The 18,165-nt window shown below is 42.1% G+C and overlaps 2 protein-coding genes across 6 annotated transcripts in view; one reads left to right on the forward strand and one right to left on the reverse strand.

The window, feature by feature from the left end:
* The first annotated feature begins 1,526 nt into the window (after positions 1 to 1,526).
* Positions 1,527 to 13,285, forward strand: rassf2b (Ras association domain family member 2b). 5 transcript variants are annotated; one of them, XR_005233155.1, is made up of 14 exons: positions 1,527 to 1,759; positions 2,535 to 2,582; positions 4,364 to 4,413; positions 5,110 to 5,183; positions 5,791 to 5,866; positions 6,025 to 6,176; positions 6,461 to 6,576; positions 7,012 to 7,154; positions 7,266 to 7,419; positions 8,010 to 8,131; positions 8,257 to 8,354; positions 8,463 to 8,548; positions 10,112 to 11,081; positions 12,176 to 13,285. XR_005233155.1 is itself a non-coding variant. In XM_025005092.2 (12 exons), the coding sequence occupies exons 4-12, from the start codon at positions 5,131 to 5,133 to the stop codon at positions 8,530 to 8,532; spliced, it is 984 nt and encodes a 327-aa protein (XP_024860860.1). In that variant the 5' UTR covers positions 1,528 to 1,826; positions 2,535 to 2,582; positions 4,364 to 4,413; positions 5,110 to 5,130; the 3' UTR covers positions 8,533 to 9,164. The 5 variants fall into 5 exon arrangements, 2 of the variants coding, with proteins under 2 accessions (XP_024860860.1, XP_024860859.1); XR_005233154.1 differs by having other exon boundaries at positions 1,528 to 1,759; positions 10,094 to 11,081; XR_005233156.1 differs by having other exon boundaries at positions 1,528 to 1,759; positions 10,526 to 11,081.
* A 695-nt stretch (positions 13,286 to 13,980) lies between these two features.
* Positions 13,981 to 18,165, reverse strand: part of prnpb (prion protein b) — a 6,092-nt gene continuing 1,907 nt past the window's right edge. The window contains exon 2 of the mRNA XM_017412116.3: positions 13,981 to 17,179. Within this exon, the coding sequence (XP_017267605.1) occupies positions 16,045 to 17,172 (1,128 nt within the window). The 5' untranslated portion in view covers positions 17,173 to 17,179 and the 3' untranslated portion in view covers positions 13,981 to 16,044. The remainder of the gene's footprint in view (positions 17,180 to 18,165) is intronic.

The following is an 18,165-nucleotide window of genomic DNA, read 5'->3' on the forward strand; positions in this document are numbered from 1 at the left end:
ATTTTGGTCTCCAGTCTTGTTAGTGATAATCATTTATTTTTATTTTACCACTGAAGTAAGGTGTAGCTTGATGGTTAAAAGAAATGCAGCTAATTAGCCACCAGGGGGCGCGATAGTTTAACTATTTACCAAATGAGTTGATAGATTTAAGGGTTGTTTCAGCAGCTGACTCGGATCATAATTTGTTTCCAAGCTCCTTGTTGAACTTCCTTTTTGAAGGGAGTTTAAAAATATTTTCCATTTTCATTTTGTCACTGCAAAAACTCCCAAACGTCTGCGATCCCTCTGTTTTATCTGGAGGATAATTTATATTCAAACTTGTGCAGATGTTTGATTAATTTGAAATAATATTTTTAATTCACTTCAAGTGGAAAGACCTATAAATCAAAGGTTTATTCTTTTAAACAAACAAACTGTTCAGAATGAGGTCGCTTTGAAAAACATCAGATTTGAATCAAGTTTAGCATGAAAGTGACCTGGGTCCGATTTGTCTCATTCAGACTGTGTTAGAAATAATCAGATATGGGTCACAAATGGGCAAAAAAAAAAATCAAAATTTGGCTTTAGTTTAGCACTTATACTACTTTAAAGTTTGACTTTGTTTGTTTATGTACACGATTATTCAAAAAGTTATGAACAGTTCAACAGGAAACATTAAACTCGGAACAAGTGATTAAACTTTGGTGGTGATGAGGTCAAAGGTCAAGATCCCAGATCAGCCCGTACTCTAATTATGAAACAATGCGACAGAGGAAAATTAACCTAACAGCTGGACGCCTCTTAGGTCAAGGGTGATCACGGTTGATTTCAAGGTCATGGGGTCAAAGGTCAACATCACAGTTAGCCTAGTGCTCTAACTCTGCTACAGTGTAATGTAGGAATGTCAAAGTGCACAGTTGGACACCTCTTGGATCAAAGATGATGCCTGTTGATTTCAAGGTTCATGGGGTCAAAGGTCACAGGTAACCCCTTGTCTCTGCTTCTTTCTGGTTGTGTCCGTTTGTTTGTCTGTGAGCGAAGATCAGGTAAAAACTAGATTTTAGATTTGGATTAAACTTTCAGGAAGTGGATTAGTGATCCAGATTGTGATATTTTATTGGTGGAGGATGGCGCTCTCAGAGTGCTTCAAGTTATGATTTAATCTTTTTTTGTGGCAGGAATGAACTTCCATTAGAAGTTAAAGCGTTGCCTCCAAGTCCTTCTATCTAATATTAACTGCAACTTGCAGCATGAACAAACAAACATGTAATAAGTAATGTAATGATAGTTAATGTGAGACCAAAATGAGTTCATTAGAGGGAGCTGAGTCATCACGTGACGATAACAGACACTGGAGGAGTTCGGCGGAACTCCGCTGACCTACTTTTATTTATCTTTTACCCTCTCGGTAAGTTTTTTTTTTGTCGTTGACTAACTGAATATTCATAAAGCGGGGCACCGCCATTGTTCTCATGTTTTCATTCATCCCCGCGTGCAGCGCGAACAAAGGGGCGTCGGTTCTGCTCTCTGATTGGCTGCGGGCGACTCTCCTCTGGCGCGAGCCACAACAGATGGACCTCTCCTCCTCCTCCTCCTTCTTCTTCTCCTCTTCCTTATTCTTCCTTCTTCTTCTTCTTCCTCTTCTCCTACCAGCTCCCGCGGGCTCCCAGCCGCACGCGCCCCGCTGATAGTTTCCAACGGTCGAACGCTTCGGCTAACACCGGCCGTTAACAGACGGTTGAGCCGCGGCGCGAGGAGGACCGAGGAGAAAACACGACGGGTGAGCCGAAGAAAAGTCTCCAGGAATCAAACAAGGGTGTCGCTGTAGCTAAAGTCTGCCTGTCGTGGTGATTTTTTTAAATTTATTTATTTATTTATGGTGGGAGAGACGTCAACATTAAGACCTAAAAGAGGCGCAGCTGCTTTGACGCGGGTCTGAACCCGTTTTCCGTTCGCGCAGGGAGCGAGACACCGCAGCTGTGTCTCAGTAAAACAGGTTACATAACTAGCTGTGGATAGTTAGGATTCCTCTCAGCACACATGGCAGCTCCCTGCAGGCAGCTGCGGCTTTAAATCCACTTCAATCTTTTGGGTTTTGGTGTTTTTAAACTGATCATATTGACTAGAATAGCGTTTACTTATAGTCCTTATATACCTAATATAACACAGGGGCTACCAGTGGGATTGTTTGGACAAACCTTTTATTTACACAAGCAGACATGGAGTGTGATCATCCGTTTTTAAACCTTGAAAATAACTATATACACAGCTTTATGCCATGTCACATTTAAAGTGTGTTGTGAACGACTCGCATCACATTTTAGCTCAGTGTCTGTAGGATTGGCTGAGTTTTAGACACTTTCACTGCTGTGAATTAGCTGTTTCTGAATAAATAATCCATCCAGTGGTTGACGCCAAACTTAAAAGCAGAAAATATTTCACAGTGTGTGTAGTACTCAGAGTGTCTGTATGAGACAATGCTCAGCTACTACCACGCAAATCTTAGCACGATATCTGTGAAACCGACTGATTTATGTTCCTTTCTGTTACTTAAGGTCCCTTGGCTGTGGCGGCCATCTTGAACTGGGTAATCACTCCTTAAGGTAATCACTGATTACTTTCTTAAACGTCCGATGGTTCATGAGATGTCATGACACTTCTGTAGTTAAGAAAACAGTTTTTTTTTAGTTAGTTTGTCATTGGTGTGCATGCTGGGGATGGCTCTCAGCTACTACCACACCCACATTTCAGCTGTGGAATAATCCTGACTGGATCTAGACAATCTGAGAGCCGTATTTGGATTCAGGTCCAGCCTGGTGGTGGTTTTGACAGTCCTAGTCAGGGAGCAGGAGAGACAAACACCATTTTTGGCTCGGTTTAATGGGCCGGTTGTTGTTTTTTTCTTGGCGTTGCTATGACAATAGTGACAATAAAGAGGCAGAGCAGGAGTAATGCAGAGGGGAGGTGCTGTCGGTGGGTTTGGGAGAGGGCAGGAGGAGGTCTGCAGCTTTTCAGCCTAAAGACACTGATGGAGGAGGTTTGGAAAACAAGGAGGGGGGCGTGTGTGGTGGATGAAAGTCAGGAAGTTGTGGTCTCCACTTTCTCACAAAAAAAGGGGAGGATTTTTCTCATCAGAAATAAAAACCTGGACCTTCTGTAAGCCAAAACCACAAAGCAGGTGAAGCTGAACGAGGGGGGAGGGTTCTGCGTTTGGATCGTAAAACAGAACCGGGTCAGTCTGCCCGCGTTCATAACGGATCATTTTAACAAAAACAGGGGCATCTAGGTAAGAAGATTAGCTCAAGGTTGAGTCATTTTGTTTAAATATCAGTAATAAAACTATAAATCAAATATGAGTAAATTCTGCTGCATTGCAACTTTTTGTTTTTAACTATTGAGGTTAATCTCACTCTCTTGTTGTGATTTTTTTTTTTAGCTTTATTTTATTTCACTGCATCACGCTTTTTCCTAATTGACTGCGAAACGTGAATTTGCCTCCAAATTCCCACAGAAACAAGCTGCCCTCATGTAGCATCGGTCTTTGCAGTGAAGTGACTCCGAGCCGCGTCCCGGGGCTCCATCAGAGCCCTACAAGCGGAAAGCGTCCAGTGGGTGCGGCGTTACAAATGGAGCTTTTAGCAGCACCTGGGAAGGTGAAAAGCCCGATTAGATCATTATCTCAGAGCCTCTGGTGACAATGGACTGGATCGGGTTTAGATCCCAGCTGATAGCAGCTTTGTTTCGCTCTGACAGCTGCTCACGTCCGTCCCAGACCATCGGTGCCGGTCGTAAGTCTTTGAGCGAAGCTGCTTTGACATTAATATCTGACATGTGATATTAAAGACTAATGGCTGCCATTGTGTGGGTCAACAGTGAGCTTTTGGGTGCTTCACAGGCCTAATATGGCTGCTGAAATATTGATGGATGTTGGCATGAGACTTGGCTGATTGGTGTTTAATATTTAATTTGTCCACATTTATTTCACAGATTGACTGCCTCGGGTTGTTTCTCAGGGCCGTGTTCGCAGGTTCGTTTGCCCTGAGCCGCGGGGGCGTGCGCCGGGTTTTAGGGCGCCGAGTGGGGCCGCTCACGTGGGCTCCGAGCTTCCCCCTCGGCGCGTAGTAACGCCCCCGAGCCGTCTGAATTGAGGAAGTTTTGTGCTGTGTGATGGTTGGTGTCAGCTTCCTGTGTGACTCAGGCGAGGAGGAAGCCATTTGGCGGAAGGGGAGCACTTCCTTTAAAACCCCGTATCTCTCTTCTGTCGCGCTTCAAAGAAAAGACCCTCGTGGGCTGTTTGAAACCAACACCTGACCACCTCCAGGCTTCAGGTTCACACCAAGCCGACCTGATTCACCCTTCTTTTTTTTGCTCTTTCTTCATGCAGACATCCTGATCTCTCCGCTGACTCAACAACAATCAACGCTCGTCACTTCGGTAAGACCAATTAAACTCTAACGACACACTTCAACGCCACGTTAGGGCCGTCTAAAAACCAGTCTCTTTAAAACCAACACCTTTTATTACTTCAGTAGTTATTTCAGATTCGACCAAAGCAGTTGACACACTGACCCAGTAATCAGCGCTGCCTTGCGTAGGTTTGTCCTCTTCACTTCCTAAAAGTCAGAGACAGATTGTTTGAATTCAGATGTGTTTTTTGGGTCAAAGAGGCAGCAGTTTCTGCTTGTGCAGATCTTAACGCTGACAGATGGATGAGATCTCAGAGATAAACGTCAAAGCAGCTGAAATAATCTGAAGCAAGCAGGCGGATCTGCACCTGTTTATCCCTCCGCCCCGCCAAACTCGAGCACGGCAGAGTGCCATTTTAAACAGCTGCACGTCTGAATTTTATGTTTACGTGTTAAAGAGGCTGGTATTCGGGTTTGAGAAGGGGCAGGAGTTTTAAAACGAGCCACTCCTGATGCAGCATTTTTATCTTTCAGACGTTTGAGGGAAATGGTTGACAGGAAAATAGATACGATCTCTTTACTGTTTATGCCAAGGAGGTTAACCTCCTCCTCCTCTTCCTGCTGTCACTTTCCTCCCCGGTCTGCGCTCGCCCTTCGTCATGAGGAGTCATGAGACCCAAGTCCTCGGAGGAGCGTCTAACTGTGTGGCTTCTTTGTTCCTCAGCTCCTCTCATGCTGACTGAGAATGGATGATCCTCGGGATGGGGTTCAGGTCGGGGAGAACAAGTTCATCAGCAAGTAAGCTTTCAATCCGTGGCATTTCCCATAAACATTTTAGAAAAAGGGCCTTGTTGTAGCTGCATTTTATTAAAGCCAAAATATTGTCTTAAAAAATCCGTCTTAACAAATTAGGCTTGCTGAGTGTTTTTAAACTCTGTGAAGGTTGCTTTATATGTAGAGGAAAGTAGCATTAAGTCCAACAATTGACACAATAATAGCTCTAGCTTTGCTTTAATGCACATTTGTTTGTTTTTACCTTCAGAAAAATAAGTCAAAAAATGCTAATTGAAGCTCTGCATCACATAAAACTTGGTCATGACGAACAGAGCAAGTTATTAATTCAACACATTATGATAATGCATCTGAGAGGAGCAGGAAATGTTGTGTTCAGGCACGTGTTTTCTGCTGCAGAGCTCCATATGTGTAAAGTACGAGAACCGGTGTGAGCTACTTCATCATAAAATAAGACGTCGGTCTGAGAGTCATATAGATCCAAAGGGAATGAATTCAGTGAGGTTTTGATTAGATTTTGACTGTGCAACAAATCTGCTGTGTTCTGATTAGAAAGTTTGCTGCGATGTGTTTTCTCTTTTATGATTCAGCTTTTGTTTTGTTTTATCCTCAGGGCAGCGGTCCTCTCACATCTGAAGACATACAACCTTTATTATGAGGGACAGAATCTCCAGCTGCGGCACAGAGAGGTGAGTCGCTGACGCCGTCTCCCCTCCTCAGCCCTCTTGACCTTTTCTCTTTGGCAACACAATACGTAAAACCCATTACAGCATGTCGCCCATAAGGGCAGTAACGGTGTGTGTGTGTGTGTGTGTGTTCATTGATTATAGTTTCTGTCTCCAAACAGGAAGAGGAGGAGCTGATCGTTGAAGGCTTGTTGAATATCTTTTGGGGCCTGCGGCGACCGATCAGGCTTCAGATGCAGGACGACCACGAGCGAATTCGACCGCCGCCCTCCTCCACGTCCTGGCACTCCGGCTGCAATCTGGACAGCCAGGGGTAAGAGAACCGGACCGGTCCGATTTCACCTCAGTGACCGGAAACTGGTCCACAGTAGGTCCCTGAGGGTCAATACAGATCATGTCACGTTCATCTTCATAGCAGTGAAATTGTATTTATTGATTTTAAAGCTATTTTTTTTTTATTGAAAGATATCTAAAAATTGTTGCATCTATTGAGATTTGTTTTGTTAAATCCCTAATTTAACGCTGTGAAGCTTTTTGTGTAGCACTCTGAGACGCTGTTTAAAGGAACTGATTTGAACCTTCGGTTTCCGTCTTCAGATCCCCCAACAACACGGAGGCTCAGCAGGTGGCACAGACTCCGCCCACTGTAGAAGTGACGCCACCCGACAGTAAACTCGAAGACGACAATGACGTGACGGAGGAACACACGGACGGTGAGGACTCCACCAAGAATGAATCAGCAGAATAATAACTTTACAGCGTAAAAAGTATCGTTTCATGAGTATAAAGTTTGTTAAAATGACAAATGTAAGAGTTTAGCTCTAAAAACACATTAAATCTGATCTTAAATCAGCTTTCAGTGACAACATGTCCTCAAATCACCAGACCTGAAGCTTTCTTAGTCAAGACATCAAATTAAAACCTTTATTTTTATTTGATTTAAGTTGGATTTGTGCTCACCAGAACAATTGCTTTTATTCATTTGTTAAAACAGTTTAATTCTTTTCCAGTTGTGATTAAAGTCCTCATGAATGTAACGGTCCCCTGATTATACAATATGTTTGATGAAATGACTGTTAATAATGATTTTCACCCCGAAGACAGCTGATAATAATTTGAGGTAACATTTTTTTATATACTCTGGGCAGAGGACAGTGAGAGCTCCGCTCAGCTTCTCAGGACGAAGAGTGACGCTGGAATTTTAAGACGAGGTCAGAGAAGGACCCCGAGCGACCAGAGGAAAATCCGACGCCACCGGTTCTCCATCAACGGACACTTCTACAACCACAAGGTGGCGCCCGCCGCAGACCGACGGAGTCTGAGAGTTTGCTGTTGTTTTAAACCAGGGGAATCTAATGTTCGGCTTTGCACAGAGAGATATTTAACCTGTTTTTCTTTGCAGACAGCGGTGTTTACGCCTGCCTTTGGTTCGGTCACCAATGTTCGGATCAACAGCTGCATGACCACACCTCAGGTGCTCCGGGTTCTCCTGAACAAGTTCAAAATTGAAAACAGCCCGGACGACTTTGCGCTCTACCTCGTCCACACGAGTGGAGGTGAATGTGACTCGTTTGTGTCGCCGTTTTGTTCCGGGGTGGAAACAGAGATGAAGCACTCTGAAGAGATGACATTAGCATTTTAACTGTTTACAGGCTTAAATCTGCACAGCCAAGCTGATTAAACACAGCAGGAAACATATCAGCACAAATCATTGTAACGTAGTTTTGGTTTTAAAAGTGTTTAATTTCATAAAATCCTTCTTGGTGGCTCTTTCACTTCCTGGAGTTAAAAACTGATGTTTTGTTTTTTGCGTTAAGAAGCCGTGACGTTCTGAAACGCTGGTTTGGTGGATGAGTTTGATACAAACTCAGCAGTTTGCCTTCTTCAGATTACAGGTGGTGAAACTGTGTGCTCTGGTTTAAGTGGTTGGTTTGATTATTCAGGGTTATTTACATTTATTTTATAATCTTGTGCAAAAAAAACTTTACAGAAGCTAAAACACTGCTGGTTGTTTTGGGGCGTGCTGTGGGCAACAAGGTTGTGTAGCTGAGTTTAAACATGTTGTTATTCATCTACTGCCTGTTGCTCACACTCTATATTATCTTTTTTTAGTTAATCTGCTTCTTTTTGGGCGTTTTTCTTTCAGAGCGAGTGAAGCTGAAGCGGACCGACTATCCCCTGGTGCTCCGAATCATTCAGGGTCCGTGTGAGCAGGTCTGCAAGGTGTTCCTGATGGAGGAAGACCTGGGTGAAGAAGTCACGTATGATGTAAATCTGAACATTAACTTCCTGTTTGTTCCTAATCAATCCTGCCCACTCCTTTTCTGTCACCCCGTGCCTAAAATAATCTTTGCGTCTATCCGCATGTTGCACGTCCTTCTCCCTTCCACCAGGTGGCGCAGTACATCAAGTTTGAGATGCCCGTCCTGCAGAGTTTTATCACCAAGCTGAAGGAGGAGGAGGACAGGGAGGTGCAGAAACTCAGAAGAAGGTAGCAGAAACACTTCAAGCTGTGTTCCCAGCATTTTAACAGAAAGCTGCTCCAAACTGTGATGTGAAATCTGGAAATGTAATTAAATTGTTTCCTTCATCCTTTCAGGTACACTTACCTGCGGTGTGTGATTGAAAAGCAGCTTTGTTGTCTTCCAGAAGGAGCAAAGTGTATCTGATCTGATCCCTCCCAGAGTAAGAGTCACTTCCTCCCACCTGAGACAGTTAGAGCAGCCAAGAAATCTGCTTAAATGCTGAAAGTCTGTCAATTTATTGACTAAACTTTAAAATGCTGAATGTTCTCCTGTTGAGGTACGTCACCTGGTTTACTGGGTGACCTTTGACCTTTTTTTTATTTATTAATGAGCTGATTGAGCCTAAACTGAAATTTCCCGTCTTCCCGCTGGATAACATCCAAATCCGATGAAAGCACAAACGTAGTGTCTTATGTTTATACAAAGTGCCTGTTTTAAAGGTTTCTCTGAGCACAAAACACACGAGCTTTGGTCCGAAACTTTTCCTTTGATGTGTTCAAAATAAATATGAGCAGATTCTCTAAACTTTAAAAGCACAAGAACACAAAGTTTTTATAAAGATATCGCACCAAGCAGACCAAATAGGTGGATCCCATTTAGTCCCATAATGCAACGGGTATTTTTAACAGTGCTTTGTAATTAAAAACATGATAAAATCTGTAAACTCCTTCATTACCTTTGTTTTCCTTCAGTTTAGAAGTTTTTATTGTGGGGATTAATAAATCTCAGTTTAAGATGTTTGTTACGATGGACGGGTTTTCTGCAGAAATATTGACTGAATGTTTGTTTTTATTTTTGTTTTTTTAATGACTAGTTTGGCGGTTCGGTGACATTTTTATCTGCTTTCTTTCCAAGACGACGATTCGTTTTAATCTCAAACAAAACAAAAACTGTGAAGACAACACGGTTTTGTGGTTTTATCTTCCTAACAGCACGGTGGGAAATTAGATGTACACTTTTTGTTTTTTGTCAGAATTTAACAAATAAGAAAAACTGCTAATGAGCCCTTCTGTAGCCGGAGGGGGTTCAGACAAAACCGCCCTCTTTGCCTAAAAAGGTCCACCTATAGCCTACAGCGGCTCCTGAGTGGGACAGTAATTTCCTAATTTCCTAAATCGATAACCTCAGAAATGTTACAATTTGAGTTACATTTTCTGTGAAAAACGATGAGTTATATGTCGCCTTTTCTCTCCCTCCTGCGGGTCGAGGTTGTCTCTTAAAAACAGTCCGTCCTGAAAATTAAATCAGAGAAACAGACACCTCCACCTGAAACTGGAGTGGTTTTAATTTTAGCTGGGTTAAATCAGACAGACAGACAGGTGCACGGCTTTCTGGATTGGATTTGATGAAATATTTCTGCATTAATACCCGAGGATATCAAAGACGGAAAAACTTCTGTTATGAAAACTAAAGAAGTGATGCCGACACACACACACACAAACACATATAACTCTTAGTTAGAGCGCCCACCTGAGCTTACACCTGCAGCCTTGAGGTATAAAGCTGCAGACCCACAGCTCGACCGCAGCCTTGTGTTTCATGAAGCCACAGAATCAGATAAAGATCCACCTGTGGCTGATCTAGACAGGTACAGATACATGAAATGTCTCGTTGTTTATCTCTTCTGTCTTTTAGTTTTCTGTTTTTCAACTATTTTGACGATTTTAAATGAAACTTAAAACCTTTTCCTGTGATTCGTTCTCAGTTTTTGTCTTGTTTGCAGTCCCAGGGCAGTAAAGCGTCTCCTGTCAGCAGAGGTCAGGACTGCAGGACGTGTCCAACAGAGTCTCTCTGGGACGTAAAATAAACACGAGGCTGCGGTCGAGCTGTGGTTCTGCAGCTTTTATATCTCGAGGCTGCAGGTGCTGTAATCAAAGAAGTGTGTCAGCATCACTTCTTTAGTTATTTCCTTTGATAATCTCAGGTATTATTGCAGAAATATTACTTCAACGTAGAACCCGTCGGTGTTTCACAGAAAATGTGGCTCAAACTGAAAATCCTGACTCTGGGCACGATCAGTGAGCTTTGGATCATATAAGACCTGATCAAGCTGCTTCATATTCATCAGACAGGAGTTGTTTAAAAGCAGTTTATGTTGTTTTTCATGCATAATTATATGATCTCATTTTAACATCAGAAACCTGGCTGTTCTTCAGAGCGGATCTCCTCCTCTGCGGCTGAAAACTGACCGCCTGCTTTGTATTCTTTTACAACATGCTGAAATTTAACGCTTTAAAATGTGAAGGACTCATGCCACTACTTGGAAAATGAAGTATTTTTTTTCATACAGTGATTGTTATTTAATAATAATAAAAAAGGAAAAAAAAAAATTTGTGCATACAGTATATTTCCCTCTTTTCTGTCTGGCTCTGGATGAAACCTGAAAGACATTCTGACAGATTCTCCCGCGGGTCGGTGAGTCTTCTGGTTTCTTCTCTGAGTCAGAGGTTAAATCGTTCGGACGGAATTAGAAACACAGACGTGACCCCACCTCCACCTGCGGGCATTTAAAGCAGCAGCTTAGCGCTCGCTCAGCCAATGAGCGTTTGGACGCCCATCCACCTGATGGGAGACGCTCCGGAGGACAACAAGCCTGTCCTGATTCAGATCTCACTGCAGACGGAGGAGCAGCGTGTCTTCACAGCTTACCGACAACTAACTTCACTTTTTCCTCACAAACAGCCTCTCAGCAGGTGAGATTTAATTTGTTTTTAAAGATGAATGATTTTTAGTTTTTTTTAAATCTAATCAATATATTTAGCATCCCAGAAGCATGGTAAAAGAAACTTTTTAAATCTTTATTGTTAATCTGGACAGTGGTGACTGTATTCTGAGTGTAATTGTAGTTTAATCACTTTAAGAAGAGTTTGACAGCAGATTAAATGCTGTCACGTTTTGATCAATTATATAATCAGTGAAAGGTACATGTTGTGCCTGAGTGTGTATAAATACTAAAATCACGTTTATTGTGTTGTCTGTTTAATAAAGCACAATAAAAACTTTTTTTAATATAGATTCATATATTTTCAACAACATATTAATCTTTTAGTCAAGCATTTCTTAAAGTTACACCAGCAGGAACTCTGGTCCAATTCTGGGGAGCATCTTTAGATTTATAATTTGAATTTCCTACATTTTTTTCTTCATTTTGTTTTGTTTTTCTTCCTGGATATAAAGGGTTACGCAGGTAGAACACTACCTATGAAGCGCTGTGTCTGTGTTTGTTTACCTGCCCAGCCGGGCCAGTCTCATCCACAAATCCAGAACCAGATCCAATCTGGTTGATCCTAATTAGAAGGACATGGAGGTTATGAGCTCGATCTGATCCCGTGTCAGAGGCATTGTTAGATTGGGCTGCGCTGCTTACGCAAGTTGTGTTTTTAAAGCTGGATTAAGCCGTCTTCTTTGCTGCTCTTAATATAACCCTGATGTATAAATACCAGAAGGACTAAAGCTGCAGTGAGTACATTCATCTGACTGGGAGAGAACTGCATCGAAAACTAACTTCTTATAAAAACAATCAGTTTAAAACTACATTAATGAGCATATTGAAGTGTGTGAAAACAACCAGATTTTACAGTCATTGTAGTAACTTTACTTGACAAGATGAGATTGTAGCTTCTAAATATCTCTGTTTTAAAGAATATTTAACTGCATTCATAGTTTTAGTGCCAAACCTGCCCATTTAGGTTTGAGGTGACTGTAAGTGTGAGAAGTTTTTCTTGTTTTACTGTTAACACCGGATGAGCCTGAAGTTTAGTCTGATCTAATTGTCTTATTTTCACAGGTGAAAGTCATGTTGGGGCTGCAGAAGCTCTCCATCACGGTGGCTTTCTGTTTTCTTCTTCTCTGCACTCTGGTCCCCAGCTCTGAGGCTCGCCGTGGCCGTGGAGGCGGTGGCTTCGGTGGAGGAGGAGGAGGCGGATACAACCGGGGGTGGGGCGGTCAGTCCTACAGGCCTGCGCCGGTCCAGAGAAGTGGCCCCAGCGCAGGGAAGGTGGCTGGGGCAGCTGCTGCAGGAGCAATAGGAGGAGCGATGATTGGGTCTGCGCTGAGCCGCCCAGGGTACGGAGGTTATGGGGGGTACGGAGGGTACGGAGGTTATGGGGGGTATGGACCAGGGTATGGTTCACAGTACAGAGGTGGCTATGGCCCGAGGCCTGGCTACGAGCCTGAGGGCTCCGGAGATCTGGAGTACTACACCGGAGCCTCCAGCGGCCCCATCTACAACAGCATTGTGGTGGTCATTGGGTTCCTAACGTCCCTCCTGATGGGCCACTGGGTGGCAGTCGTGTAGAGCTCAAACAGCCCATAGCCTGACAGCAAGGTGGGATATTTAAAAGCCAGATGTGACCTAAAATATGATTTAATTAGATTTTACCAACTGAAGCTCCATAAACTGAAAAGAAGAAGAAAAAAATCCACTTTTTTTCAGACATTTGGTTTTTGTGAACAATCTTTGAGCTGCATCTCTTATTTCTCTGAATGTAACGATGATGCTCAGAGTGGAAGCACTTTTAACTACAGATTTATAATCAGATTAAATCCTTCCTGGAAACGCCCCGTTTGGAGCCACACACTTGATTTAATGCCATCTCTTAGTGGATGTCCTGACTTCCAACAATCATCTCTTTCAGATAGGATTTTTATTTGTCTACTCTGTATTTTTAATAATAAATGTATATTTTAAATACATGGTTTGTATAAAGAAGTTAAGCAGGATTTATTTTCAACAAAGCAGTCATTGTAAATGTTTAGATATGTCCTTTTTTCTGTATTTTATGACATTTATAGATTTTTATGTAATAAAAGAAATTATTTATTTTTGTTCAAGTGTGAAAAAAATAAGCATTTGTGTTGAATTTTGTTCTCTACAAATAAACTGAGGACGCCTACATCTTTGAACTTGTCAGATTTTTTTTGGTTAAAATATTTTGATTTGTTTATAGGAGTATTTAAACATCTGGTCGATGTTCTCATGCAGTCCAGCTGAAAAATCAGATAAACATCAAAGTGTTTAAAGTTTATTTTCTGCCAACCAGAAAAATCCACCTCAACCAACGAACAGGAAACAGGTGCGACTCAAACTAACCGTAACATAAAAATAAGATTAAAACGAACTGGATTGTATAACTAAACCTCCTCCTGTGACGTGTTCTGAAACCATTTAGGACACGACTTTTATCACAAAAAGCTTTTTTAAATCAAATGAAAAGTGAGACAATAATAACTTACTGTAGATCTGAATATTTATCTTATCCAGGTGATCTTTAGGGAAGCTGCTGACAGAAATCAACCATATTCTGGAAAGTCATGGTTTGTCCTTTTGACTCTAATGGAATATATATATATATATATATATATATATATATATATATATATATATATATATATAATGATCTTTAACTCAGAACTAAGCCTGCAGTGATCCTGGTTTGTGGACCATCCGTTGGTCTTTATTTTCTTTTATTTGTGCATCAGTTTGTTCCAAAAACCACCTGTCATACAGTAGAACAGGTAAACTATAAATGGCTGCATAAATCAGGACGTTTGCAGTAAAAATCCAGGTTTTATAAATCACATAAACCAATCTGAGGTAATAAAGTTTTATTAGGTTTATCAGACGAGACGAGAAAAGTGTCATACACCATTTTCCACAGAGTGTCGGTCGGGACAGTAAAAGTCCTCTGAGGACAAACACAGTGTCCTTGTGTTCTTGTCCTAACTTGGACAGTCTTCCGGGTCGTATTTAAGAGTCAGGTTACTTCCTTTTATGTTCCAAACCAGAGACCATGTCCTGACTTTGAAGGCACACTGCGGGGCTTTAAGCTGATTATAAAACGTCACTTTGAGTGAGCTGATGTGGCAGATGTTACAACGGCCCTCGGCAGCTGGATTGAGCAGGAGGCCTGAGGCAGAGAGGTGTGTATTCCCCAACATTAAACAGGTACAAGAACAGAGAACCGTTTAGCAGGTCACAGACTACCCCGCTCCGGTTAACAGACACCATGACACAAGTTTAAATATGCTGACAAACATCTAAAATGACCACAATACTTTGTTCAACAACCTTTATCTGTCACCGGACACCTGACTAAAATCTGTTTTAATTTGTAACGTGAAACTCTGAAGTGCACAGTTTACTTTCCCCCTTCGTCATCCAGAAATGGTCTCTTTCTTTGACTTTGTTTGTTTTTAAACCCCTGAATGGTCTTGCGCCATCATGTCTACCTGAGCTGATCCTTAAATCTGGAATTACTGTCCACTCCCAGAGCTCGACTGGTGACAGGAGGAGGAGGAAGGGCCTTTAGGGTCGGGGCTCCTAATTTGTGGAATGCTCTTCCTCTAAATAATCAACAGGCCTCTTCATCGTCTTCTTTTTAATCAGTGGTCGAAGCGTACTTGTATAACAAGGCTTTCAATACCTGAATTTCTTTGTATTTTTATTTTCACTTTGTCTTATATTGGCATGTATTTTAATTGATTTGGTATACTTTTTGTGTTTCTGGTGTCATTTATGATATTGCTTTAATTGATTAATGTGAAGCACTTTGTAACATTTGTTTAAAAAAAGTGCTACACAAATAAAATATTATTCTCCTGGGAACCTTTAAAAGGTGCTCGGTGTGTGGAGGGGGAATCTTTTAGCCTGAACACCCTGCAGAGGTAAGTCACCTGCACCTGAGCAGCTGCTGCAGCACACTCAGAAACATCCATCCGTCAGAATATATTTTTATTACATTTTCCAGCTAAGAACATTACATGTCTTAGTGCTTCATGTTTTGAGGGCTTCTTGGTGGTCCCACAGTTTACGGTACAGTCGTTCTGCTTTGACGGCGAGATACTTTCCAACTTTTACAAATTATTTTACAGTGATAACAGCAACTTGACAAACGTTAGGTTTTCTCTTTTATAAGCTGGACGCACAAGTCCTGCCTCTGACATGCTATAATTAAAAGAATATTCAGGAAATCGGGTGCATAAGACTGACAGCATGCTCGCAGTTCTGCAAAATGAAACTGGGACCAGCGGTCACTTTGGTTTGAGTTTTTATGCGTACTATAGAGATATATGTTCTGTTATAAATATTTATGCGTATAACTTTAAAGTACTCTTGTCTGTAGAACTGATATGAGTAAGATTAGCAGACAAGTAGAAGTTTTATTAGTAAACAAAGCTTTTTTTCTGCTTAGGAATAGACATTAAACTACAATTAGAAAGTAGCGGTGTTATTTATCATTTTGTTTTATAAAACAAGTGTCTAAAAACCCTTACATTCTGGCTGTATGTAGGTGGGCGTTGACTATCTTGTTGCAAAAGTCACTGCAGCCGCCCGAGTCAACTACGAACACCTTTCTCTCCTGACATCGTTTGGCTCTGCTGCGGAGTTTAATTTAGTTTCCTGACAGCGATAAATTTCTACTCAAACTATCAGTCATAATCCATGAATCGACATCTTTGTAGCTGCTGGCACAAAGTAAAGCAGCTTGGTGGAGTAGGTGTTCCTGACTGCCGTGCCGCAACTATTTAGGAATTTTTTATTTTATTTGTACGCAGCGTTCTCAGCTGTTTTGCAATAAGCAGTCGGTAGTGTTTTTCTTTTCCTCTCTAAGTACAGTGGGCCATTCTCCATCCATACCTCAGCAAATTAAGATCTCACTGCACCAACATCAGTATGTTGTTGTTCATTAGAATCACAGGAATTACAGATAAAAGCCCCTGAAAGCTCATCTTCAGCCCTTCAGCTCCTCCAGTCTGTTTCACCAAGTACCTCTCAGAGTAACCCATGTAGAGCTCTAAGCACTTCCGGGCCTTGACCTGCTCGATCAACGCCGGGTAGCCGATCTCCACGATGCTGACTGTATCATCATCATCTTCTGCGCTGCTGCTGCTGCCAGGACCATTTCCCGTCCGATTTAAAGGGCGTGGAGCTGAAGGTGCAGCGATGGTGGAGATTCCCCCTGCTCTGCTGTTGGTTGGGGTCGTGTTGTTGCCTGAGTTGTTGTTTGAAGTCACCAGACTGGCGGTATTGGCTTTGGTTGGTTTGGTTTCTGAATCCTGATTGTCTGCAGGCAGAAGGTATGTTCTTCTCATGCAGGAGGCCATGTAGCTATCGTAATCCTGGGGGGGCGTACTGAACTTATAGTCTCTGCTGTAGTCGTTGGTGTCAGTGGAACAGGCGCCATATCTCCTGTACATGTAGTGGTTGTAATGATACTCCTCCTGGCGGTTGTGGAAATGGAAATGAGGCCGGGGGAACCTTCCTAACCCGTATCGCAGGGCCATTGCTACCACAACGATGTCATCTGCTGCCATCACTGCACTGTGCCCAAACCTTTTGGATCTGGCATCGGGATACCCACCCATAGCACGGACCGACTGGGCAAATGGAGAGCCGCCCCTAGAGTTATATCCTCCATAACCGAAGCTCCCACCATAACGAGGGCTCAGGAGTCTGTTGTTTGGGTTGTAGTTGATATATCCACCCGGGTATCCTCCGTAAGCTCCGCCCTGCTGCCACAAGGTGGGGTAACCGCCTTGTGAAGGGTAGCCTCCTCGTCCACCCTGAGAAGTGGAGGCGTGGTTATACTTGCTTCCTTTGTTGGTGTTAGTGCTGCCTTGGTTGGATGTAGAGGACTTTTTTGAGCTGAACCACCCTCCTCCTCCTCTTCTTCCACCTCCTCCTCCTCCTCTTCCTCTTCCTCCTCCTCCTTTGGCCAGCAAAAAAGGTGTGTGAAACAAAAGGAGTGTCAGACACAGGACAGGTAATGACTTCATGTTCATCTTCGCCCTTCAAGGAAGACAACATGAAGCAGATGTAAGAAAACATTGTTCAGGTAGTATCAATCCTTACCTGACGATCTTACCTGATGACAACTACTGCTGACGCTTGGCATTGCAAAGGCAAAACGTCATTTTCATTGTGCTTACTGGAGCAACTGTTGTCCCTACAGAGCTCCACTGTTTCACCGGTTCCTCCAGGATTTTGGTTTAAACACAAACAGGATTAAAATAATAACCCAATATTCAGCTCTGCCCTCCTGATTCATGCCACAGTTTAAACAGACCTGGTGGTCAGGCTCAAATAGAACAGTCTTTATTTTAAAATTAAATTATTTGTTGTTATAGCTAGAACTGTGGATAAACGGGAGCCGGGTTAGTTCGTTTTTAATGGGGAAGCAGACGTGGAAAGATAAACTTTTGAATAATTTGGAAACAGTATAGTTAAAAATAATTTTCCTTATCTGACATTTAGTGGCAAAAATCTGAGATTCCAAATAACTTCCCACTTAGAGTCAACAAAATGGTAAATTTCTGCTTTAACGCTATTGTTTCTTTAGCTCTGTCTGAGAGGGACACGCATTCTCTTTAGACAAGTGTCCATTTAAAAGGAATAAAAATAAACTAGAGAAGTTGCATTTCCTGCGAAAATGCAGTGTGAATGCTTTTTTTGCTGAATGATTTTTCTGAAAGCGGCTGAAGATATGCTGAACAGCTGAAGTTTAATGAAAACGCAAAAAGCATAGTTGAAATAGCTGAAACTATAGCTGAATTAGCTGAAACTATAGCTGAATTAGCATTAGCATAGTTGAAATAGCTAAAGCTATAGCTGAATTAGCTGACGCTACAGCTAAATTAGCTGAAGCTATAGCTGAATTAGTTGAAACTATAGCTGAATTAGCATAAGCATAGTTGAAATAGCTGAAACTATAGCTGAATTAGCTGAAACTATAGCTGAATTAGCATTAGCATAGTTGAAATAGCTGAAGCTATAGC

Source organism: Kryptolebias marmoratus, linkage group LG1 (genome assembly GCF_001649575.2).
Source record: "Kryptolebias marmoratus isolate JLee-2015 linkage group LG1, ASM164957v2, whole genome shotgun sequence".
NCBI classification, from domain to species: Eukaryota; Metazoa; Chordata; class Actinopteri; order Cyprinodontiformes; family Rivulidae; genus Kryptolebias; species Kryptolebias marmoratus.